At 37.0% G+C, this 25,888-nt stretch overlaps 2 protein-coding genes across 7 annotated transcripts in view; one reads left to right on the top strand and one right to left on the bottom strand.

The window, feature by feature from the left end:
• LOC111141298 (polycystin 2 like 2, transient receptor potential cation channel) overlaps window positions 1–6,635 on the top strand; it is a 40,023-nt gene extending 33,388 nt beyond the window's left edge. For 2 of the 3 annotated variants that reach the window (XM_022493758.1, XM_022493757.1), the window contains 2 exons: window positions 2,565–2,677; window positions 3,106–4,420. In XM_022493758.1, the coding sequence (XP_022349466.1) occupies window positions 2,565–2,677; window positions 3,106–3,202 (210 nt within the window). In that variant the 3' untranslated portion in view covers window positions 3,203–4,420. Of the gene's footprint in view, window positions 1–2,564; window positions 2,678–3,105; window positions 4,421–6,583 lie in introns of those variants that run through there. The other variant, XM_022493756.1, reaches the window with a different exon arrangement.
• Window positions 4,487–25,888, bottom strand: part of LOC111141297 (family with sequence similarity 13 member B) — a 57,247-nt gene continuing 35,845 nt past the window's right edge. For 2 of the 4 annotated variants that reach the window (XM_022493751.1, XM_022493753.1), the window contains 13 exons: window positions 24,877–24,925; window positions 24,313–24,463; window positions 21,428–21,493; window positions 19,783–19,993; window positions 18,545–18,674; window positions 17,862–17,943; window positions 15,890–16,119; window positions 14,036–14,119; window positions 13,719–13,814; window positions 10,466–10,549; window positions 10,218–10,381; window positions 8,405–8,506; window positions 4,487–6,837 (listed from right to left, as the gene is read on the bottom strand). In XM_022493751.1, coding sequence (XP_022349459.1) covers window positions 6,714–6,837; window positions 8,405–8,506; window positions 10,218–10,381; window positions 10,466–10,549; window positions 13,719–13,814; window positions 14,036–14,119; window positions 15,890–16,119; window positions 17,862–17,943; window positions 18,545–18,674; window positions 19,783–19,993; window positions 21,428–21,493; window positions 24,313–24,463; window positions 24,877–24,925 — 1,573 coding nt within the window. In that variant the 3' untranslated portion in view covers window positions 4,487–6,713. The remainder of the gene's footprint in view (window positions 6,838–8,404; window positions 8,507–10,217; window positions 10,382–10,465; window positions 10,550–13,718; window positions 13,815–14,035; window positions 14,120–15,889; window positions 16,120–17,861; window positions 17,944–18,544; window positions 18,675–19,782; window positions 19,994–21,427; window positions 21,494–24,312; window positions 24,464–24,876; window positions 24,926–25,888) is intronic. The other 2 variants (XM_022493752.1, XM_022493754.1) reach the window with 1 other exon arrangement.

Here is a 25,888-nt window from a genome sequence, read left to right as displayed (position 1 = left end):
GCCCCACATTATAGATTTTAAAAAGAAAAAATTTACTATAGGGAACTGGTTACATGGGCACTGGCAGGCAGAAAAAGTAAAAACACTGATGCAGCTCATACTGTAGGAAGATGCTACCACACCCAAGGCTAAATAAGGTTGCAAAAGGTGAAGTTATCTAAACCTCATCTTAAAGTAGGAGGAGCCTACGGAGCTGTTGTTCAGACCTCTGCGGGTAATCCCCATCGCAATCCTGCTGCTACTGTTTCTGAGGGAGTATGATGAGCCTGGTTCTGGATATGCCCAAAGACCTTGGACTGCTGTAGCCAGGTGCCAACCACAGCTGCTGGCGAGGACTACCATTTGCAGAAACAATGCTGAGAGATGAAAACCCAAATCCTTCACCCTGCCATCCTCCACTAAGGCAGAACCTAACAAGCCAGTAGCCAGAGTCTGGGGAAAGAGGTTTGTGAAACCGGAGACCTAGCATCATAGAGCATAAAAGGGCAAATTTTGAGTTGAGAGAAATCAGCTAAATAGTAGGTCCAGAAGACCCTTTTGGCTATTTAGTATACACATTTGAACTTGCATAAAATGACATTAACTATTTTTCATGGTTCCATCCAATAAAGTAGAACTATCCTTTATACAAATGAAGGCACTTTTATCCTCTCCCCTGAAAGGAAGAAGCAAAATCCCAACAGTAATTGTGTCTATCTCTGGGTGATGTTAAGACCTTTCCTAATGATATCACAATTCCTTAAGAACTTAATGTTTAAAACTACATATACCCTGAGATCAAGAGTTGCATGCTCATACCGACTAGACCAACCAGGCATCCCTAAACTACAAAGTTTATTTCAGGACATAAAACAGGCATCCCCCAGAGAATTCCCTGGATACCACATCTAGCCCTCTCTGCACTTGTTTTGCAGCAACCAATTTTCCCTTGGTACTCAGTTCAGGGAGTACCTGTTTGCTTGCTGGGTCAGCAGCCTAAGGAATGTCAAATGGCCAGATGGTAGTCTCACATTCTTAGTTATTATATCCCCTGGTGCAAGCATACTATCTCTGATGTTGGCTACCAAATAGCACAGCCACTGTGAACACTAAATTAATGCAGGGACAACAGTAAGTGACAGCTAACATCTGTAGGGAAGAGGTGAGGTGATTAGAACTTGAAACTTGGGAGAAAATGCCCCCAGAACTGCCACCTTGCTTTTAAGAAAGGGTGCCACTTTCCTGTGGACATCAAGGCAGGCTTCACATAGTGATGGTTGAGATGGTTTTTTTAAAGGATGAGTCAAGTTTACTAGGCAGTCCATTTAACCCATACATACTATATTATAACAGGCCTGGTCATTTAGAAATAGTTGCATGTTCTACCACTTTAACACCACATTAAAAGTGTGAGTTATGTCAAAACATGAATGCTATAATGTGGCCAAAATAAAACTAGGAAGATTGAAAGCCATCCTTTCCTACTTCTGCTATGTTGGTTTACAGGACAGACACTGTCTGATAGTTTCTCTGACCAAAACGGCACACATTTATCAAATAAAACAGTGTACCAACTTAGGCATCACCATCCTCTCTGGGCAAAGTCATCAGAATCCTTATAAAGGGATCAACTTTGGTACTTCACAGTATTGCTGAAGCAGGGCAGTATGGTTCTGGTTCACTGAGAAGTCTGTGGATCATATCTGGGTGCAAGGTCTCTCTCTCTCTCTTTTTAACATTTATTTATTTATTTGAGAGAAAGAACGAGAGCACAAGCTGGAGGAGTGGCAGGCAGAGGGCGAAGCAGGCTTCCTGCTGAGAAGGGAGCCCAATGTGGGACTCAATCCCAGGACCCTGGGATCATGACCTGAGCCAAGGGCAAACACTTAACTGACTAAGCTACCCAGGCACCCCTCCTCTTTCCTTTTTTTTTTTTTTTTTTATTAAGTGCTGTCCCTATTTTCTACAACATAAGAGTGCATTTTTCCTGAAGTTGCGGAAGTTATTTGAACACTAAAAGGGAAGTGGGTGGTAGTGAGGACAAAACACAGGAAGGACTCTTTAGGACCAGAGACAAATGTAGCAACAAGAATTTTCTGTTATGAGGAACTTATTTTGGGGTCTGTGGGCAGACTACAATGCACAATTGATGCAGTAATCCTGAAAAGGGGACTGGGGGCTGATAGACTGCAGAGGTCTGGCTTTGAAGCAGCTGGGAGGGCAAATACCCACAGACATACTTGGAAATACATTTGCTTCATTACACAGCAGTACAGAAAAGAACAGCTCAGCTTCACCCAAGTGAAGAACAGAGAACATGAGAAATTCAGCTGCAGAGACAGAGGGGAAGAGGCAGTGAAACGAGAACAAGCTGATGATATTTAATTTTAAAAAAAAAAACCTTAACTCTGGTGAACAGTTCTAACATCAAGCCCTCTCAAGTGAATCTGCTGATGCACAGATCTTAAAGCGAGGAAGGGCAAAACTCCAGTGGGGCTCAAAACCACAGCCCTGGAGAGACCAGTTTAAGATGATCAATGCCATGATGCTTGGGTACCAACTATGCTTGTCCTCTGACTTGACAGGAGATTCAAAGTGCAAAGCAGATGAAAAAGTGGAAAGAGAGGCTGGAGAAAAAGTATTATTCTGCAGAAATTCAAGATGACTACCAGCCGGTCACTCAACAGGAATTTCGAGAGTAAGTATATGTTCTAACCAGGGTACCGTGGGATATCCTGATATGGGGACTAAGGCCATGAGTTACGTTTTTTTTTTCCCCTAAAACTAGACCTTACCAAGATGGCACCACTTTTCTCATCTTTTTACCTAACTTTGAAATTAAACAGAAAGCCCAAGACTCTATTTGTTTAAATTTAAGGTGAGAGTGAAACCAATTGTTTTTATCCTTATTATCTCCAAACAGGTACTGCCACTTATATTTGATATGCATAGCAAACACTGTTCTCCAATTTTAGAATAAAAGATCCAAACTTGGCCACACTAGGCATGTTTTAGAAGCTTGAAATACTATCCTCCCACTCCCAAGTACTTCACGAATAACCTGCTGACTCTTTAGGCACAAAGGAATGTTACTCATTCTCTGCTTCCTTCTAAATTATTCTCTAGACTCTTTTTATATGCCGTGGAGCTGGAGAAAGAATTACACTATGTCAGTCTAAAACTAAACCGAGTGATGAGAAAGATTTCAACTCTACCAGCTTGAGAGAAGTGCAGGTGAGAACCTCTGATATGATCACTGAGCTTTTTTTTTTTTTTGGATCATTGAGAATTTCTAACAAAAATTTATCCTTGTGCTATTTACTAAACATGTCCCCATTACAGGTACATTTTAAAAAACACTACACCACCTATCAGCAAACTATCATCAGAGTCTATGATAATCTCAGAAGATTTCTAGAAATTAAGTACCCCTGAATGGGACCTACATACAAGCCATGTGTATTATAGCACGTGTCCAGAGTATACACACAGACATGAAGGATTTTATTAGATTCATTAAATTCTAGCAATGTGAAGATAAAGTGAAAAATGCTGCTGCTTATGGTTCATGGGGAAGATCTCTAATTAATAGGTGACTAAGCAGATAAAGACAGTTCTCCCAGTGTTACCTAGAATATAGAAACTGTTGATTTTTTTCATCACATACCAGGTTCTAACTTCTTCTGGCTACAGATAATTAATAAATACTTAGGATTTTGGAAAACCATTAATGTAAGACCCCAAATAAAATAATCTTACCTTCATTCTTCCCAGTTTGAGGTCACCTAGAAAAAGCTAAAATGTAGAAGACCAATCATCTACAAATATTTCACTAGTATTTTCAAACTGGAAATTCATCCAGAAAGTTCCTAAAGGAACTCATTTGAAGTTTTTTAAAAGTTTTCCTCAACCACTCTAAAAAGCAAAATATACTCTGAAAAATAAAGAGCAAGGTAGGAGTATCAGGGTTATGAGAAGTCAACTTAATGTATAAGAAGGAGGAATGAGGGTACTGCAAAAAGCCCTGTCTGGGTGGTTGGCAAGTTGTGTGAAGGAACTCTTTTAATTTCTTTAGTGGGTTACACAAGCCCTCCTAGAAGAGCCGTATGTTCTCTTAGCCCAAACAACATCATCTGACCATAGTACTCAACTTCCACATTGATGCTCAATAGATGTTAAATCTACCCGCTCCCTCAGGCCAGCCTCTTCTCTGAGAAAACTGTACCTTAAGTTTGCTCAGTAGGGTAATTCACTGCAACAAGAAATGCTGACTGTTCTCCCTGCATATCTTCTCCCTAGATTTCCACACGGCAATCAACAACATAGCCTTTCCTTGTCTTACCAATCCCCAGAGCTGTAGCCAGTCAAGTGGTTTAGCAACCCTGTCGTCCCCCAATATGGTCCCTCGCTGAGGTAACTCAAACAAAGCCTAAGAACATTAAGGCAAGGAAAAACTTAAGATCTTTTTAACATCTAGTGAAAACAAAACAAAAAACATTTACATAACTTGGTTCAGGTTCTTTTATTACAAAAGTCTATACAATGAAGTGCCAGACATAGCAATGCAATTATATTGGTGGTCATATATATCTATATATTACTTGTATATAGATATAGTTTTTACTTGTACCAAAGTAAAACTATCACAAACTGCCTAATTCTACCACCTACTGCTTAACTATGACACACAATACTGTCACATAGCATGTAAGTGCTGCCATGCCACTTGGATCTATTCTACCTGCAGCCAAACATGAACAGTGAATAACCAACACCATGAAGCAGCTGTTAATTCTAAAATGAAACCAGTCAGGCCACTGACTTATAAAAATATGGTACTCATATAGATTTAGCATTATAAAGAAGGAATATATTATTTAAAACATTTAAATAGTGCATATGGACATTTTTGCATGTGGTATATAAAACATTCATATAAAACAATATACAGTGCACATTAAATTTGATGTTTGGATATACTCCCTTCTAGAGACTGAAAGAAATTAAATGCACACTGCATGCTGGATTCAAATCAAAGTGATACTTCTTTTGGCATTTTCAATTTCATTTTTTCTAGGTACACATTATGAATAACCTGGCTGTATCAAAAGGAAACCACAAGAAAAGGGCTGGATTTAGTGCTTTATTCCCCAACTACATGTTCACCACCAATGAACATTCCCTCCCCTCCCCCAAAAAAGGCATTGCACACACAGATGAAATGTGAAATCCTAGACACACTACTTATTATCAAGCTACTTCATGTGCTTACTATGTAAGAGTGCCAGAAGTCTGAGGTTCATGCTTCCCTCACTTGATTAAAGAATGTCACAGAAGTCCCCATTTTTATATGGAACTGTTAATATCAGCTAGTTAAGAAAACCATGCATGAGTCAATGCATGCAAAACATGGGCACAAAGTGAGACACTCATCAATCCAAAAAAGCACCAGGAAAAAAATTAACACTTACATTAAGCCTGACCAGAATATGCTGTTATTGACTATATTCTTAGCTCAAATAAAGTCACCAATCTGTGAAAATGATTAGCAGAATGATACCAGAAGAGTACTTGAAGAAAAGCCATGCAAAGCCAAAGAAAAAAAAGATAAGCTTAAGAGTATATGACAAGGGGCATACCACTACAGAACTGCTTTAAACAGCATGTGACTGAGCAAAAGGGCTCCTGTCAGAGGGTGTTTTCTTTACAGATTTTTCTGATTAAAAAAGAAAAAAGATGCAACCCCCAGAAGGTACACGTACAAGTGCAGTGGTATAGCCCTTGTGAAGAAAAGATTTAATTCAGGCATAATGATTCTTTCGTCAACTTAGGCCCATCTAATTGAACACACAAATCTGAGCCCATCCGTGTTCCTACATAGACATGGCTATTTTCTCACATTATCTGGAGGTGGGTAGGGGGAAAAAAATACAGGATCTGATCCAGACAAATCACATCATCACCAGCTAATAAACAGTAACTGAGGAAACAAACAGAAACTTATGTCCCGTAGGCAACATGTGATATGATTCAGTTCTGTGTAGGATGTGTGGTGTGTGTTTTCACTCTACTATTAAACAAGGTCACTTTTTGGTCTGCCCTCTGTTATCTTCATCCAGGAGCTGTGTGACCACTGAATTGCAAAATTTTGCTAACATACTACCTATGAGAAAGTGTCACTTTGGAAATTAAACAGAAATGTGTTCCACAGTAGGACTTGAAATTTCAGTTGATTTTGGTTTTCTAAGAAAACATAGGACATAGTTGCATATGTGCACATTTATAGGCTTTTCTTTCAAATTTTCAGTCATTCTGTAAGAAAAAGGCAACCGAAGAATTCAATGTGAAGATGTTCCTCTCAATTTTCTTCAGTAATTAAAAAAATAATAAAAATAAAGTTGGTGATAACAAAAAGCTCGTATCTCCAAAGTTCTTGAAGCTGAAAGAATAAAGTACTAGTCTTTTGCTAACAGGGTGTATTTGTAGTACTACAAAACAATGAAGAAAACTGGATGTTTGCTAAAGGTGGAGAGAACAGTCTGTGGTTAATATGGAACACCACGCTCCCTAGAGAGGGTCTACTTACCCTCCCATCTTTCTCTAGTGGCACCACAACCAAGTACAAAATGATACTCTCGGAGTGCCTGACAAAATGAACTCAAGTACCAGCCAACACACGATGATAGCTTCAGGGAATACAACTGATTTTTATGGTGTTTTCAAGGAGCATATTTTTATATGGATTTTGAAGAATCTTGTTTGCTGATAAGAACTTCAAGAAGCCTGAGTTTGGCTTTAATTTTCTTGTACTCCTTGTACTCCTCAAGCACTGGAACACGATCTTCTTTCTGGGCATTCCTAGGGTAGAAAGTAAAATCTGTAATATTCTAGAAATCATCTGAAAAATAAAGTCCCAGAAGTTATCCTAATGTTAGAGACAATGTTACCAAATGTAAATTCAAATAAAAAAATTCCTCTGCAAGAAAGAACTAGCTCCCCCCATCTGCAAGGAATATTCCTAAAATACTTCTGTTTTTGATGAATTTCTCTATTGACAGATTAAATAATGCTAAACTTAACAATGATCATTGCAGAGAACTAGGAAGTAACCAAATATTTTAGTAAGATACACACTGCTAGACTCTGTCAGGTCACTGAGTGTATAGTGGCAGAGGAGTACAGCCAGTCATTTCGTACATTTAGAAGGTACTTGAAAAATGCATTCTTACACTTAGATTTTTTTTTTTTAACCGTTTTTGCCAACTATATAGAAGACTCTCAAAGTAAATAAATAAATTTTGGAATTTTTAACATAGCTACTGGCTTGGTAAGACTACCTAGTTACATACACAGAAAAACTTTTCTAAGGTCTAAGAGAATGCTCATTTCTGGCCACCATCTGAATTAGAATTTATTCTCCCTTTAAAAAAAAAAAAAAAAAAAAAAGCCTTTTTTTTTTTTTTTTAAGAATTTATTTACTTGACAGAGAGAGAAAGAGCACAAGCAGAGGGAGCAGCAGGCAGAGTGAGAGAAGCAGGCTCCCTGCTGAGCAGAAAGCCCGATGCAGAACTCAAACCCAGAACCCTGGGATCCCGACCTGAGCCGAAGGCAGCCACTCAACCGACTGAGCCACCCAGACGTCCCTGTTTTTCTTCCTTTTTTAAAAGAGTTTTACTGGGTCAGCTATGCCCAAGTTAGATAAAAGCACATGCCATACTATATTTTAGAAGCCCACTGTTGATTACCACCCTGTTATACATCTTAAAAAAGGGAAGCCTGGAATGGCCCAACATGCAGCCTAAGCAGCAACGGTCTCTGTCTAAGAATCCACACTAGCTGTGAGAATACCAGTCATGTTATAGGACCCTTTCTAAAAGGAAAAACAGGGGTGCCTGGGTGGTTCAGTTGGTTAATCATCTAACTCTTGATTTTGGCTCAGGTCATGACCTTAGGTTCGTGAGATCAAGTCCCACATTGGGCTCCATGCTCAGCAGGGAGCCTGCTTGGAATCTGCTTGAGATTCTCTCTCTCCCTCTGCCCCTCCCCCTTCTCTCTCTTTCTAAAATAAATAAATAAATCTTTAAAAAGAACAAGAAATAAAAATAAAAGGAAAAAATCTTAATTCACAATTACTTCAAAAAGGTGAGAATGTAGACTTCAAAAACACAATGTAACTGCCATTCAACCAGGCCTCCTAGGACATCTGAAATATTCTATCAGATGTTGCTTACTCTATCTCTGACTTCTTGCCATTAATAGCAGAACTTCAAAGTAAAAAGGTATGTTTTCTACTTTTATTTTCAATGGATTTAATATCCTCATATGCACAATTCACTTCTATTCCTATACATCCCTTTAATTTAGCATATGGGCACCTGTAAGTTCAAGGAGAAAGACGACTCAATTTTTGTGATGTTCAACAAACCTTCCATTCTGTTGATAAAACGCTTCTTCAAATTCCCGTAATGTTTTGCGTAGTTTCTTTTTTTCAGCTCTGGCTTTCCAAAGTTGTTCCAGTAACTCAGGCCTAAAATTTAAATGGGAAATAAAACATTATTCAAAGAACACTGTGATTCTTAGCAGGGGTTCAAACCCTGGCTGCAAACTAAAGTCAGTGGGGAGCATTTAGAATATCCCAATGCCTAATCTACAGCCCAGACCAACTAAATGTAGGAATAGCTGCAGGTAGGGCTCTACATCAATATTGGAGGGGTGGGGGGGATTTTTTCCCAGGTGATCTTAAAGTGAAACCAAGGCTACTATGGAAAACAATATGAGGTTGCTCAAAAAATTAAAAACAGAAATACTGCATGATCCAGTATTTCCACTACTGGGTATTTACCCAAGGAAAACAAAAACATTAACTCAAAAAGATGAATGTACCCCTACGTTTACTGCATCATTATTTACAACAGCCAAGATATGGAAGCAGCCCAAGTGTCCATCAAAAGATGAATGGATAAAGAAGATGTGGTATGTGTATGCACGCCCACACACACACGGAATATTACTTGGCCATAAAAAAGAATGAAATCTTGCCATTTCTAACAAGGAGGAACCTAGAGGGTATAAAGCGAAATGATTTAAGCCAGAGCGAGAAAAACAAATTCCCTATGATTTCACTTATATGTGGAATTCAGAAAACCAAACAAACGATAACAGTTTCATGAATACAGGGAACACACTGGGTGGCTGAGAGGAAGGAGGTGGGCTGGGGTTAGGTAAAATAGGTGAAAGGGATTAGGAGACACAAACTTCCAGTTATAAGTAAGTCACAGAGATGAAAGTGCAGCACAGAGAACATAGTCAATAACACTGCAGTAACATTGTATGTGACTACACTTTTTGTGGTGACCACCGAGTTAACAGAATTGTTGAGTCAACAATGCTGTATACCTGAAACTAATATAAGCATTATACGTTAATTATACTTTAATTTTTAAAAAAAAGTGAAGCCAGGGCTGAAGACCACTGTCATACACCATTATCAGGGAGAGAAGATATAGAGAATAAAGGTAACTCTCTCCGCTGGTTCCAGCATTCTATTATGAAACAAATGTCAGATTTTAGTTTCTTTCTTTCTTTTTTTTTTTTTTTTTAAAGATTTTATTTATTTATTTGACCAAGAGAGAGAGCACAAGTAGGCAGAGGGGCAGGCAGAGGGGCAGGCAGAGGGAGAGGGAGAAGCAGGCTCTCCACTGAGCTGGGAGCCTGATGTGGGGCTCGATCCCAGGATCCTGGGATCATGACCTGAGCTGAAGGCAGTCGCTTAACCAACTGAGCAATCCAGGTGCCCCAGTTTCTTTAAAATTTTTAAAACACACTAATGTTTAGTAAAGAAAATGTGAATGATGACAGTTATATACCATACCCTTTAAAAGAAAGAGGCATATCTCTTGAGCACACATTAATTCCCTCCAAGTGGCTGATTACTTAACACTGAATTTCTTGGCATGTAAATTTCATTATACAAATAGATTTTTTTAAAAAATCACAAACCAGGGGCACCTGGGTGGCTCAGTGGGTTAAGGCCTCTGCCTTCGGCTCAGGTCATGATCTCAGGGTCCTGGGATCGAGCCCCATATTGGGCTTTCCTGCTCAGCAGGGAGCCTGCTTCCTCCTCCTCTCTCTCTCTCTCTCTCTGCCTGCCTCTCAGCTTACTTGTGATCTTTGTCTGTCAAATAAATAAATAAAATCTTTAAAAAAAAAAAAAAAAAATCACAAACCAGCATACATACATAGAAGCTGCTCGAGTACTTGACAATCGGAGATCCAGAGCAAGTTTTTCTTGATTTTCTTCAACATCAGATTCAGAGTTTTCCAATGAAGATTGTGCCTGTACAGCAGTTTTCAGGATATCAGTTAGCTCAGAGGACAGGGTAACACCATCTTCTTCTTCTTCCTAAAAAGATATCAAACAGATAAACAAACAGGGCATGACACTCAACTTTTTAAGAAAGATATCAGTGAATGATTTAAGGATTACCTTGATTTCTTCAAAAAAATGGGCAGTTTCTCCTTCTATGATTGGTTGTAACATCTGACCCCTTCGCTTGGAAGATGGAGATCCCTGTAACAATCAACATGGTTTCTACTTTAAACATTTAAAGCATTCAAAGAAAGCTTCATTCTGTATCGAACAGACACTAAACTTTATATTCAAAATCTTAACCAAACAATTTATATTTTTTTAGGAATTCCTTAGTATATTCATTTTTGTGATGTCTTCTTGTTATGTATGCACACAAATGCTAAATTATCATTAATGTCTGGATAGCCTAAAAGATCTCATTCAATAAATAAAAAATAGGAAAGTATTACATGTAATTTTATTCAGAACATTTTCCTTTTTAAAGAGCCGTCAACTTTTTTGGTCTCAGGACACCTTTAAACTCCGTTTAAAAAAGTAACAGCTTCACTGAGATATAATCCACATACCATTAAATTCACTCCTTTTAAGTGTCCGATTTAGTAGTTTTTAAATATTCACAAAGAACATTGTGAACATTTTTTTAAAAATCACCTCTAATTCCAAAATAGCTCACTGTCCCAAAAGAACTCTGTACTTATTAGTTATTAACTCATTTGCCCTCTCCCCCTAACCTGTGGCCAACACTTATCTACTCTGTCTCAATGGGCTGGCCTATTCTAGCTATTTCACATAAATGGAATCATAAAGCATGTGGCCTTCTGTATTTTGCTTCTCTCGCTTAGCATGTTTTTAAAATTTACCCATGTTGTAGCATGTTATTAGTACTTTCATTCCTTTATGGCTAATAATCCATTATATGGATATACCACATTTTGTTTATTCATCAGTTGCTGCACATTTCATTTTTTTCTACATTTTAGCCATTATGAAGGATGCTGCTATGAATATTTGTATGCAAGTTTTCATGTAGACATGTTTTCAATTCTCTCAAGCATAAAACAAGGAGGAGAACTGCTAGGTCAGATGATAACCCTGTTTAATTCTTTGAGGAAATGTCAAAGTGTTTATCAAAGTGGGTGCACCATTTTACATTCACCAGCAGTACATAATGTAAGCATTCCAATTTCTCCACATCCTGTCAACACTGTTATCTTTTCTCATTAAAGCTATCCTAGTGGGTATAAAGTGGTATCTGAATGTGGATTTATTTGCATTTCCTAATAACTAATGATGTTGATCTTCTTTTCATGTATTTAATGGCCATTTATATATCTTCTCTGGAGAAATGTGTATCAAATCCTTTGCCCAATTTTTTTCAAAAATATTTTTTTAGAGAGAAAGCACAAGTGAGCAAGTGGAGGAGAGGCAGAGCGGGAGAGAGAATCCCGAAGCTAAGTGCAGAGCCTCAAGTGGGGTTCAATCCCAGGACCCTGAGATCATAACCTGAGTTGAAATCAAGAGTCAGGTGCTTAACCAACTGAGTCACCCAGGACCCCTCCCCCATTTTTAACTGGGTTATTAATCTTTTTATTATTGAACTGAAAGAGTTCTTTATAAACTCTAGATACCAGTCCCTTATCAGATACATGATATGCAAACATTTTCTCCCATTCTATAAGCTGTCTTTCCACTTTCAAAAATGTCCTTTGATGCACAAAACTTTTTAATTTTGATGAGGTCCAATTTATTTTTGTCAGTGTTTTTAGTGTCACATGCAAGAAAACACTGCCTAATTCAAGGTCACAAAGATTTATTCTTCTATTCCCTATTAGTTTTATAGTTTCAGTTCTTACATTCAGGTCAGTGAACCATTCTGAGTTAAATTTTGTGTCAGATAAAGGTCTACATTCATCTTTTTTGGGTATCAATATCCAACTGTACCAACCCCATTTGCTGAAAAAATTCTTTCCTACCAAACTGTCTTGGCTTAACTTTTATACCTCAAATTTCTCTGTATGATAATCATACTTAGGCATCTGTAAGATCTAGTCATACTTGCTATAGCTTCAATTTATTAAAAACAAATCTGTGGAGTTCCAAAATTATTTTCATAAAATTCAAAGACTATTTGAATTTGAATTATGAATATGTCAATGAGACACAAAAATGCCTTGTAATCAAAGGATGAAATCCGTATTAAATAAATTGTCGTATGCGCAAAGACTATAACCTATACATGATTCCTTGCTCAAAAGAAATTGATTATATGTAAATCAAATAGTGCTGAGATGACCAATTAAAAAAAGCCATTTTAAAAAGGAATGTTTATTTGAGGGTTAAATAAAAAATGCTCAGAAGGCCAATGTGAACCTTCTAACAATGAGTAGTAGTAAGGTAGTCAAAGCCCAAAAGAAATCCCCATGCAAGTGGCTATTGATTTAAAAATGACCTTGCATGCCAGGTCACCTGGGTTGCTCAGTGGGTTAAAGCTTCTGCCTTCAGCTCAGGTCATGATCCCGGGGTCCTGGGATCAAGCCCCGAATCGGGCTCTCTGCTCAGCGGGGAGCCTGCTTCATCCTCTCTCTGTCTCTGCCTGCCTCTCTGCCTACTTGTCTGTCAAATAAGTAAATAAAATCTTAAAAAAAAAAAAAAAAAATGACCTTGCATGCCTAAGCAAAGCATAGTTCCAATAAATTAATTCCTACAAAATGGTTCAGAATGGGCTACATGCTGTTTTCTATTTGAGCCTGAAAGAAATCTAGAGTCCTACTACCTACTGGTTAATTTGGAGAAAGCACTTAATTTGCACCTAAGTATTAAGAGTTTTCATTTTTCTCTAACAATGTACACAAATGTAAAAAAGCATTATTTTGATACTTCATTAAAAAAGATGAACTAAAAAAAATCATTTTATTAGATTGTGCAATTAAATCTTCATGACAGCCATCATAAAACTGATGTATTTTCAAACACAAGAATTTAAACTGAAACAAACTATGCCAGGGTCTGAAATATGTTTGTTTGTTTGTTTAATTCTACGAGGTAGATGACGCTGGGCATATCACTCCTCAGTCCCAGTTTCATCATCTGTGAATTGAGGCTATCTTCTGCTACCTGTTGTGACTTGTCAGGATTTAATGACATCTTCTTCATTTAATGACATACATAAAACACTTTTACAAGTGCCTGGGAGATGGTAGGTAGGCACTGATTAATTGCCTATTCTTTTAAAAGCAGTAACCTCACCTTACAAATACAATTCTTGCTACCTTAGCTGTATATTTTTCCAATACACCAACACAATATATTTTTTAAAGGATAAGTTTTGGTAAAATGAACTAGACAAATCTTCGTGTGTTTTACTCACAAGAACAGGAGTGATGCTAATTCTTGTCAGCATCTGTTTTACAAGTCTGTATCTCTCATAGAGAGGTTTCACGATGTGCCTTTCTTCTCTGGTCACCTAAAGTAAAAAAATTAAAATTACCAAGTCATCAGAAATTTTAAACATTAAGCAACATGACTTTCTCCCAATTTTAAGAAGTTATTTTAAATAAGTAGACAATCTCCTAAACGGAGGAAGCAATGCTCTATAAAGCAGCTCTGAAGATGTGGGCCACTGAAGAAATTTGTGCTCTTTGTTAGGGTAGAAAATCAAATCTTTTTAGCAAAAGAGACATTTACCGGCCTTCCATGTTGACTTTCATAGTAAAGAAGACTTTTTTGGAGAGACGTTTTCTCTTCTATCAAATGATCTTTTGTCATTTTCTAGAATTTAAAAGAAAAAACAAAACAAAACAAAACAAAACACTCTCATTGGCACCATGATTATGTTCCTCAATCTCACAATGTAAAGAATTAGGGTGAAAGGGCAGCCCATCACCACTCCAGCGTAGGCTAACAAGAAATACAGCCTTTCCTTACAAATTTACAGACAGTAGTTTTCAATCTCTTGTAAAATCTGGTCTCCCAGTAAGTAGATATCCACTCTCTTTGGTGGCTTACTTCTATTTTATCTGAACAAATTATGAATACCGGCTTAGTAACCTTGGGTAAGTTACTTAAATTCTTTTTGTCACATAAACCAGTATTTCTACTAAACAATTAAAATCTGACAGCAGTATAATGGAAAGATCCTGAAAAAGTACAACACTGCCAATGTGTGACCTAGACTTCTAATCTATGGGCTCATTTTCCCTTCCTATGACACTTTCTTTACACTGCAATACTCACCTCCTACCTTTTAGTACTCTAAATTAAAGAGGAGGAAGGACATCCCAACTTTATTTGCCCAAAGAACCTTCCCACTTTGTTTCACTGGCCACCTTTTAACATCCCAATGAACCAATGTTCCACAGAATACCCTTTGGATTCTAGACCAAATAAACTCTCATTCCTAGGATTAGATGATACTGCCCTGTTTCTCAGCAGAGTAGAACAGAGGTTAAAAAAAATCACTGGATATCTTCCTATAACAAATATAACTTTAGATTATGTAAATCCAGTACAGGACAGCTAGGGGTAAACTGTAAAACACTATGTTTTCAACGTCAAGCTTGCACCTTAAACCTAGGACAAAGTATCTGAATAAAGCTAATCCAATCAAAATCATTTCTAGAAAAAGGGGTGGAGAGAGGGGAAAGGAGGTTGGTTGATCTGACACAAAACTGAAAAATAAAAAAGCTGAGGGAAGGGAGTGATCAAAATTTCTAATCTAGCCCTATTCAAGGGAGACAAACAATCCAATATTTAAATCATGAAAGAGGTATACTCTGTTGTCAAGGCAGGAATGAGCATCAGGGTTCATCACTGCCTAGACAAAAGTTCACATGAGACCATCTCTGTACTCTCCCAGCAGACCTCATTTAATAAATAAATTGGGTTGCCAAATGCTTTTGACCAGGACTCCCCTAGGCATGGGCTCTGAGTAATGGTTTTTCAAAAATATTCATTTATTCAATCCTCACAACAACCATACTGTCTTAGTATTTTAATGGACATAATCACATCCCTTTAAGTCATTAGACAGTTGAAGGGACTCAGGGGCAGAATGCAAATAATATGAGTCAGAGCCTGGCAAAAGCTAACAGCACAATACCTGTAAGTATCAAGACACAAGGCCGAGATTCAAGCTCAGTTATGTTTAGGCTCTTTATACACTCATTTTGCCAACTGTCCAAGTAAAAATGAACAGATCAGGATTCTAGCTTTTTCGGTTTTACATTTTTTTTTTTTTTTTAAGATTTTATTTCTAAGTAATCTGTACACCCAATGTGGGGCTCAGAACTCCTAACACCAAGATCAAGAGTTGCATGCTCTACCAACTGAGCCAGCCAGGTGCCCCTTAGTTTTACTACTGTGATTCACTCCCAGAAAGTCTGGTCATTTCTGGTGTGCAGATAAAAACATGTTGTTTACCTATAAACTTGGGGATCAGACTCAGGCCAGTAAGACTACCTACAATCTCTATGCCACTGGGGTACTTCTTTTCAGGGATTCTAAAGGCTAGTCTGGGTAAAAAGCATAGCTCAAGATTACTTTGATATCTTCCGGAAGACACCGTTCAACACGTTTTTCTTTCAGTCTTTTCAGAATAAGTTCAAGTGTTGCTTCCTTAGATGGCTTCTTCTCCTTCTGAATGACCCTGGATTCATCTTCATTCTCTTCATCTTCATGGTACAGAGACGAGCCAAAGCTTTTTGGAAGAGTGTTACTACGTGGGCGTGTCTGAGGTACAAATTCTCCATCAGAGCTTTTGTGTTTTGCATCTACATTTCAGAAGCAAGAGGACACACAGATCAGTAATAATGATTTTGTTAAAGATGCAAAGAGTAATAAGCAAGATATACAACAAGAAAGTAGACATTAACAGCACACAGGCTCTGGTATTTCAAGGTTACATGAAATACTGAAATTCTGTATGTGGCAAGCTATTCCATTCATTCTTTTAACGGTAATTCATAGAAAGCCTTACCATAAAGTGAGATTTTCTGGTAAGCATTGGTGGTACAGTAGTAAACAAACAGACATCGTCCCTGTTCTCATGGAGCATATATTCAAGGAAATAAAAACAAAAACCAAAAAACAAAATAATTTCAAAGAATGCCAAGTGCTATAAAGAAGCGAACACAGGATGTTGTCACAGTGCTAAAAGCAATGTACTTTAGGGAACAGCAACTATATTTAATGGACTGAAAAAGGACTTTTTGAGATAGGGACATCCTAGGTGAACATGGAAGAAACAGCAGCTAATGGAGCATAGAAGACTTAGGGGAAGAGCATTCCTCCCCAGCTGAAGCAATAGCCAGTCCAGAGGCCCTGAAGCATGGCATGTTTAAGGAACAGAAAATGAAGAGTGGAATGTGATAAAATGGACTAAGGGCACAGTAGGCAAGGAAATGAGGCAGCTAAGGATCTATATAACCTCAGACCTACACGATCACTACTTCTCTCCATTGTAAGGATTTATTCTAAGTTAAAAGGGAAGTTCATTGAGGGCTCTGATGATAGTTAAGAGAGTTTTTTAAAAGATAATTCTGGCTGCTACATAGAGAATGAACTGTGAGACAATAAAAGGGGAAGAAAATTGGAAAATTAGTTAAGAGACTAGTGCTTGTCAATTTAATACACCCATCGGTAACACTTTCAAGGTAATAATTTTCACAGACAGTTGGAAATTGTCATTAAACAAGGAAATGCTGAATAGAATTAGAGGGGAAAATTCTAAGGAGGTAAGGAAACTTATTTTAACCCAAGGATGTGAACTCAATGACCACAGGGACAAATAACGGTCTTATCCAGCAACGTAGACTCAGATGTCTACGAGTACTTGGTGCTTAATAATAGTAAAAATTTTGTTGAATAAATTCAAATGAATAGACCAAAATGTGATGCTCCACGTTATAAACCCATAGTTGGCACAGATAATTTTGTAAGTATTAACAAATACTAAAAAGCATGCTGATTAAACACCCATAAAGTAAATATAACTTAGCAGCTGCTATACTGGGCCAATACCCAGGAACACAGACCTAGTTTTTCTTTAAAGAAGACTTACAAATTTTAGTCTCTGTAGTATAAACAGTTTATTGTGACAGTCGTAAATACCTATCAAAAATTCTTAATGAAATACTTACCAAAACCAAAACTGCTTAATATTTGAACTGTTTTTCCAGATAAACTTTTTAATATCACCTATGAATATACAATCTAGGGCACTTTTCAAAAGACTAAGAGAAACACCAGAAAGGCATATATAAGAATAGAGTACTTCAACTTTGGCAATAACTAATAAAAGAACAAAAGGAAACTTTTATTTTTGCCAAATAGTGTCTCAGATTTAAAAATCATCAAAAATTATAACCATAATTCTCATAGAATATAATTCTCAATATTAATTCATGTCACAGAATTATTCATACAATTTTCATGTAATAATGAGAATACTATAATAATGAGAATAAAAAATCTGTTTAAAGCAAACATATTATAAAAATGATATATTTTCTACCTTTAATTTGCTTCCGCAGTTTGGTAAGCTCTGTCATCCATTTTAATACCTTTGGATTGGCTGCAATATCACTGTAGGAGGGCTAAAAAATTAAGGAACATGGACACCTCTGTGGTAAGCGATAACTGTTAACTGATGCCCAAGTAATATATTACAGTTCCCACAGCAGACAATTCATTCAATCCTTATTTCATCTTACCTTATATGAAGTAGACAGAACAGAATATCAAGTAAAGCTCTCTCAGAGCAGAATCTAGCAACTGATGAAAGCCAGATTTGGAGATAGGTCTTCTGACTCAAAGTATAAGATTTTTTCTACTTCATATGTTCCAATTATAAATATCTGTCCCCCTCCCTCCCATGCCTTCCCTCTCCCATCACCCCTTGCTATTTGTGGTTTTTGAGGAAGCAGAAATAGCATTAACATGATTTGTTAATGTAAAGTATTTCCTTTAAAAATTATACAAGCTTTTTGCCGATTAAAATATAAAGATCCACTGGTAAGAACACTGGCCTGGAAATGAGGCAGCTAAGGATCTATATAATCTCAGATCTACATGATCACTATTTCTCTGCACACCTCAACTTCATTATCTAAGGGAAGAGATGGACTAACGCTCTCCAAAGAACCTCTTCCCAGTTCCAATATATCTGCCAAACCCTGGACAATGCTATAAATTTACCTTGCTATTTCTTTCCCTTTCAAACTGTTCCTCAAATTGTCTAATTTTTTTCTGAAGTTTCTTGACCAACTGATACGGTGTTCTGTCTTCTCTTTTTTCATCTTTTGAACTGAAGGATGATCTTCGAATCCTGAATTAAAATAAGAGTGTTAGTTAAAATTTCAAGTTATTACAGACGGTAGCTAGATCTATGATGGGGTTCATTTCAATGTACAAAACTATCATATTACTATGATGTACACCTAAAACCAAAATAATTTTTTAAAATTTTGTTTTTTAGTTTTATCTATACGCATAGTGGGGCTTGAACCTACAACCCTGAGATCAAAAGTCACCCACTCTACTGACTAAGCTAGAAAGGCACCCTGAAAGTAAGAGAATATTGTATGTCAATTATATTAAAAAAAAAAAGTTACCTGGTCAAAAAATTTTTTTCAAGTTATCAACACTATGACTCTTATCACCCTGATATAACATCACGCCATTTCCAAGAAGCAAATCTTTAAAGTAAAAATTAAAACTAAAGGACAGGTAGTGGGGAAAAAAAAAAAAACCCAAACCCAAAACAAAACCTTACACTATAATTTTAGAGACCACACCATTAGCTAACACAAGTACTGCTGAAAACAATATATAATCCCTCAAAAGTTGTTTAGACAAAGGCAGAAATGAAACAAAGATGCCCAGCTTAGAATCTGTTTTGTATTCAAATTACAAAGGAAAGGGGCGCCTGGATGGCTGCCTGGCTGCCTTTGGGTCAGGTCATGATCCCAGGGTCCTGGGATCGAGCCCCACGTCAGGCTCCCCTGCTCTGAAGGGAGCCTGCTTCTCCCACTTCCATTCGACCTGCTTGTGTTCCCTCTCTTGCTGTCAAGTAAATAAAATCTTAAAAAAAAAAAAAAATTGCAAAGGAAAGGTTTTGACATTCAGAATCAATTTAAAATCTTGACAATATAAACATGAGGAATTGGTGAGTTCCACTTGCTGCTTCCCTTCCAGAGTTCTGTATTTCAGTAATAGGTGAAAAAATGATTATGTATACTGTGTGGAAAGTCTAATAGAAAGCAAACCCCTACACCTCATGAACTCAGAATTTATGAGCCCCCACCAAAAAATTACAAAAACATTTTTCATGATAGAGGGGGAAAAGCTTTGAATTCTAAGTCTGAAGGATTAAATCTTGCAAAGGATCTGGTGACATAAGAATCGCCTCTCATAAGTATATAAAAATAATGTACCTAGTAAAAGAAAGTGCCTTAGATGAGGAATCCAATGTTTCTGGATCATGTAGGAAACGCTGGCTTTGCCCAAAATCTAAACTACGATGTGATAATACTGGAGGACAGTCCTCTTCCAGGGGGTGATGATTCATTCTTCCAGCTTGTGGAGAGAGCTGAGCTTCTCCAGACTCAGAGTCTTCCTGCCAAGACTTAAAAGCAGGAAATGGCTCTGTAAAACAAACACAAAGAATGGTACCATGGGTCTCTTGGTTCTGCATGGAAAAAAAAGTCACACAACTATCAGATATATTTTCTTTAAATCATATCATTATGTAGTGGCTCATATGATATTTATTATATACTTTAAAAAAAAAAAACAAGGGATACAGGATCTTCATAAAGCCTACTATAGTTTCTAATTTTCCGTGCTTTTTTCTTTTGCTCAGAGTTCCATTTTCCCATAGAAGTTATACCTTAAATTTGTGAACCCAGTCACAAAGCAAGAAAGGACACTATCAAGCTCTTAAAGTTATATTAGATATTATTTTTCAAGTGCTGTTTTATAAACAATAAACACAAAACCGTCTTCAAGAGCTGCCAGGTGAATCACTCCCTGTCAAGCGACTATCTTAAAACTGGAAGGAAGCTATTCCCCACGCTACTCACAACACACCAAATGGAGCTCTCTGACCCCAAAAGAATTCTTAACATTTCCAAATGAGCAGCTTACTCACCTGACAGCACCCGGCCCTGAACGTTAAATTGTGTTTGATATTTTCTATTACAGGATTTTCTATGTTCACTATATATCTGAGTAATTAAACACTCAACAGTATTATCAGGACAAAATTTAACAGCGCTAGATCTTAAGCACATTTATCTTACTGGAGCTATCCTGTATGTTCTCAAATGAACCCACGTCAATTTATTTGATGTCTGTGCCCATGTTAAGGTTTGATTACATATAGAACATATACAATCCACAAATATACTCCAAATACAAAAATACAAGTATCACTGGAATCCAAAAAGGGGAAATACTTTTCCATCTACATATTAACTTTATTTATAACTACAATTTAAAACTTTGATGTATGTGCCCGGCTAGCTCAGTCGGTAGAGCATGAGACTCTTTTAAAACTTTAATGTATGACATCATATTAACAATAGCAAAAGTGAGTTTTTAAGTATTTTTGGATGCAAAGATGGTTTGACAGTGTCAAAAATCAAGACTGGTATTTTCTTTTTCTTCACACAATAGGAAAAGATTGCTACTTTAGAAATTTAAGTTTATATTAGCAACTGAAAGCACTACATAATTTTTCCAGGGTGGTAAGATAATTTAGTGAGTTTTTAAAGCCCCGATCAATCTGATAACTAAAAATTGGGTACAAAGCGTGCAATCCCACAATAAACCCAGCAATAAAGTGATTTTCAAAGCAACCCTTGTACCTGCTTCCCAGCAAATAACTGGTAATAAGCATTTTGTGAGAAATCACCTGTTTTAAGAGGGAAGTAACAAAAACAATTATATCTGGGTATCATTTTTAACCCAGAACCGTTTTCCTAATATATGGGGACAGCAGGAGAAGGGCTCATAAAAAGGCAAACAAAGTGAACCATCAAAAGGCAAAAAAACTAAACTATGGTTAACCATACTTACCCTCCCCATCTCTCTGCAGATGCATTGTTTTGAAATCAATGAGGGGAAAAGTGATAGGGCATGACGCTAATAAAATGGAAAAAATGGCAAAAAATACTAAAGTGAACACACAGCACAGTCAGAACAAACCATACACATAACTAACACAAAGCCAAAGATACCAAAACATTTCCCTAAAACCAGTTAGGCATTCTGATCAAAAACTTTGTTCAAATAAATTACTACTAACCAAACTTTAAAAACAAACACAAACATATATTTCCATTTCAGCAAACAAGGCAAAAAAATCAAAGTAGTGCTGTTTTATTAAAACTCAAACATAAAACTGAAGAAATGGAAACTCTTAACCAAGTACTGTTTGAAATGTTTCAATTTAATTGATTTGGGGGTATAGCTCAGTGGTAGAGCATTTGACTGCAATTTAATTGATTTGACAGAAAAATACCTCCCTTAGTTTTTTGCTCTTTGGAAAGATCCTACTTGCATTTCTTTCAAGAGTTTTAGCAGGAGAGAATCTGAAGGAAAGCTATTGTCGACTTGTATTAAAAGCCAAAAGTTTTTGACCAGCTGCTGCAAATTCATACCACTGGTGGCCATGTGCTACCTGCTCGGCAACTGTATCCTGCTGTCCGTCCCTTGAGCAATACAAAACACAAAACCCACACATCAAGGAAGAGGGAGGTGGGCTTCCATTTGGAGTGACCCCACTTCTCTTTTAAGAGTCACATCAAACAAGGTAGATCTCTGATTCCAAGGTATCTAGGGTCTAAAATAATTTGGCCTCTTACAGAAGACTTTCATTAGAACATCCTAATTCCTAGATATAGAAAATCAATCTTTGTATATTGGTGGCAAATTGGAAGGAAAAACATATTCTGCTAACAGCCACTCTTCTAAGCACATGCAGGGTTCATGGCTGAGAAGTTCACTCAAATGTCTACTACCACCAGTTCTCTGAAAGTCACTGACCCCTATTCCTATAAAAGTCAGCACGAGGCCTATGTGGATCTGTCACAGCTGTTGAGCCAGGTTTGTAACAGGTGAGCTGAGGCACTGAAAATCAGAGGTCTATAGTTACTTTCTTTCCATACCACAAGCTGTAAGGGGAGGATTCTGACAGGGAAACAGTGAGCCCAGCATTAAATTCACTTTAGGTAAGCCTCCAGAAAGTTGAAGCTGAACACAGAAAGTCTTACCTCCTCAGACAATGGAAAACAAGTGCTCTTCTATGCTTAAAACTTAAGATCAGAACGCCCAGGCCAAAGATTATGAAGGTCTATTTATCTGCGTCCTCCAAAACGGAGAAGCATCAGCCCTCTGTCAGAATCCCACCTCATCTTTCAGAGACTCCTCTCCTACTATGGCTGGCTCCAGGGATGCTCTGATGACCACCACTTCTTTTCAGTGACCATGTCAGGATAAATAAATGAAAGGGACAGTTGATCTTTTCTGCCACCAGGATGTTAACATATCCCCTAATTCTGGGGAGCATCTTCATAAATTCCAAACATCCTAAATAACCCAGAACAAAGCAAAAGAAAGACAACTTCCTGATTTAATCTAAGTTAAGACACATAATATGCCACTAGGCATGCCAAACATCTAGAACCAAAAAAAAAAAAAGGAAGGGGGTGGAGAGACAGCAATAAAGATTGGCACAGACAATGACTTGGCTGGGGCTTTAAAAAAAAATTGGCTATACCTTGAAAAATAAATAAACTCCAGTTGTGATCAAATGAGCAGACTTGAGGTAGCAAAAGGAGCCTGTGGTACTAGCACTGCAATTCTTGTTACTACCACTGTACGTCATTAGCTAACTTGCCAAGGATAAGATAACGGAGGGAACTTCATCCAAGTGCACAAATAAGTAACTTGGAAGATTCCCGAGTTGTCTCAATGTCTCCTTACCTAGCAAGGTGTATGATACAGGACTCCTAAATTCAAATCTGTTGTTGACTTTCATCCCCCCACCCCCAACATTTGAAAGTTTATAAATATACAGTAAACTTGAAAAAATTTCACAGTGAACATTGATCAATACACCAATCATCTAGATTCAACCATTAACATTTTACTGTATTTGCTTTGTAACAATTATCCACCCCATTAACCATCTTATTTTTTCATGGATTTCAAAGTAAACTGCAGGTAATAATATACTTCCCTATAAACCCTTCAGCATGTAAATCACTCACTGGAGTTTGATATTTATTTAGGTATTGCATCTTTTGATTAAAAAAAGAAAAAACTTATATACAATGAAATACAAGTGTTAAGTACACATTTGCTGAGTTTGGACAAATAAATGTATATATATACACACACACAGGTGCCTTGCTTTTTGAATTTCAACTTTTTTCCTTTGTAAAAACTATTAGACTCTGTTCCCATGCTTACATAATCTAATACACAGATATAGGGATATGGTACAGTGTTTGCTTAGAAATGCCTTCAAAGATCATTCTGGGGTAAAAAAAAAAAAAAAAGTTTCCTAATGATCATATAGGAAATGTAGTTACATATAATCCCTCTACTTAAAGTGGTAAGATCCCGAAGCCCTAACATATGAGATTTTCCAAGACTGGTTTAAACCTGGTTTAACAATTTACAAAAGCCTATCCTGGGGCATTTTATTTTTTTAATCAGTTCTAACTTCACCTTCAAAGCTAATGGATCAGCTAAGAACTTCTAGTTCATATGACATAGTTGCCCTACAATCTCATTAGTGCATCTGAGTAAAAACACTCACACACTCCTCTTACGTGAGAGAACAGAAAGCCAAAATGAGTGAGGTTGTCCAGAAAAGAGCAATAGTCTCAATTTTGCTTTAGGTAATTTCAGTTACAAATAACGGTATCAGGAAAATAACGTGTGGCTAAAATTACCTTCCCATTTATCACCATCAGAGACATTCTTCAGATCTAAATGTGGAATTTGGGTTCCACATGCTGCTTCCCCTTGAACACCAACACTCTGACCTCTTGGCACTTCTGATTCAGTGTTGGCATTCAAATCACATATCTTGCTACTAGAATCCTGTATTTTAAAATAAAGAATACATTTCACAACCACAAAGCTTTTCTCACTCAGCTTAAAAACAAGCAGCATATATCCTTGTATGGTCTCCATTACTGTACTATTGTGCCTATATATTCAGCTGTCCCACTCCCACCATCCAAACTATTTTCAAACACACATTTGCAGTTTTATACTATATACTACTGATAGACAAAGTGTGGATCCCAAATTCAGGAAAATGTTTTTATAACCAAGTTACTGGTAACCAAAAGTGACAAATTAAGTCGCTGCTTAATTGTAAAATATCTGGCAAGAGATTCTATTTTTACATCTCCTTTAAACCTATTCAACCCAAGAGTTAAAGACCAGATACAATAATTGGTGGATTAAACCTAGTCACATTTTAAGAACCATTAAGAAAAAAATCTTACCAGAATCAAGTGTGACAATGTATCACTGTCAAATGACACATATTCTTTCCTAAAAATACAAGTACAGCTATTAGTGTTTTAAGAATAAGTAGGTTACTATCACTGCACATTTCTTACCTAGATTCTTCTCTTCCCCTTATAGTTAGCATTTATAATATGAGAGAAGAAAATGACAACTGGACATATGCCCATTCTTTGGAGCCCTATGTCTGAAAATCACACACTACTGAAAAGATCCACAGAATTACTTCAGGTTTAGAAAATTTAAGTAACATTCTCCACCCTCCCACACAACCGTCCCCCCCACAAAGAAAAACATTTTAAAAGTAAAACTAAAATCCACAGTAAATAGAAACCAAAAGGGTTGAATGTATAATGGAAAAGATTTTGTAAAGCAAATATTAGTTTTAACCAAATAGCTTTATTATCCCCCACTCTGGGACTTTCTTTTCAAGATTTTTTTTAAAGGTACAGTGATGGTCCTATATGTATTTTCTTTTATGGTCCTATATTTTAAATCTGATTATGTTCTATCACAATCAGAACAAGGTACTACTTCTAAACCTTTCCTTCCTCAAAACATAATGGTAAGATATAAAAAGGAAATTTCTAAAAATTTCAATTCACCTCTTATACCCCCCATAAAAATGAACCCCTATTTAGAACAAATATTAGAGCAAGCTGTCAAAAATGATCTCTCCCTATTTGACCAGTCAACAGAGCATCTGGCATTACAGTAGGTTAGCATTGTAGCTATTGTGGGAAATTTCTTCTTCCCAAAGATATGGTGGCAATTTACAATGGTACACAGAGATGCTGCTTCTACCCTGCCTTAATAGTGTGTACCGGGAAGACAGGTCTTGATCTAACTAAGGCAAGTCTTCTCCTCACATGTGTAATTACCTTGTTCTTGCTGAGCATGAGAAATGAACTAAATTCCCTGGCAAGCTCAAAGGCCTTCCCTTGCTTAGAGTGGAAGCAAATGGTGGAATGAGTTACATTCTACCTTGAG

This window comes from Enhydra lutris, unplaced genomic scaffold (assembly GCF_002288905.1).
Source record: "Enhydra lutris kenyoni isolate GAN:26980312 unplaced genomic scaffold, ASM228890v2 scaffoldscaffold5, whole genome shotgun sequence".
NCBI classification, from domain to species: domain Eukaryota; kingdom Metazoa; phylum Chordata; class Mammalia; order Carnivora; family Mustelidae; genus Enhydra; species Enhydra lutris.
Note: the sequence above shows the minus strand (reverse complement) of the source record. Positions and strands in the feature narration are given on the sequence as shown.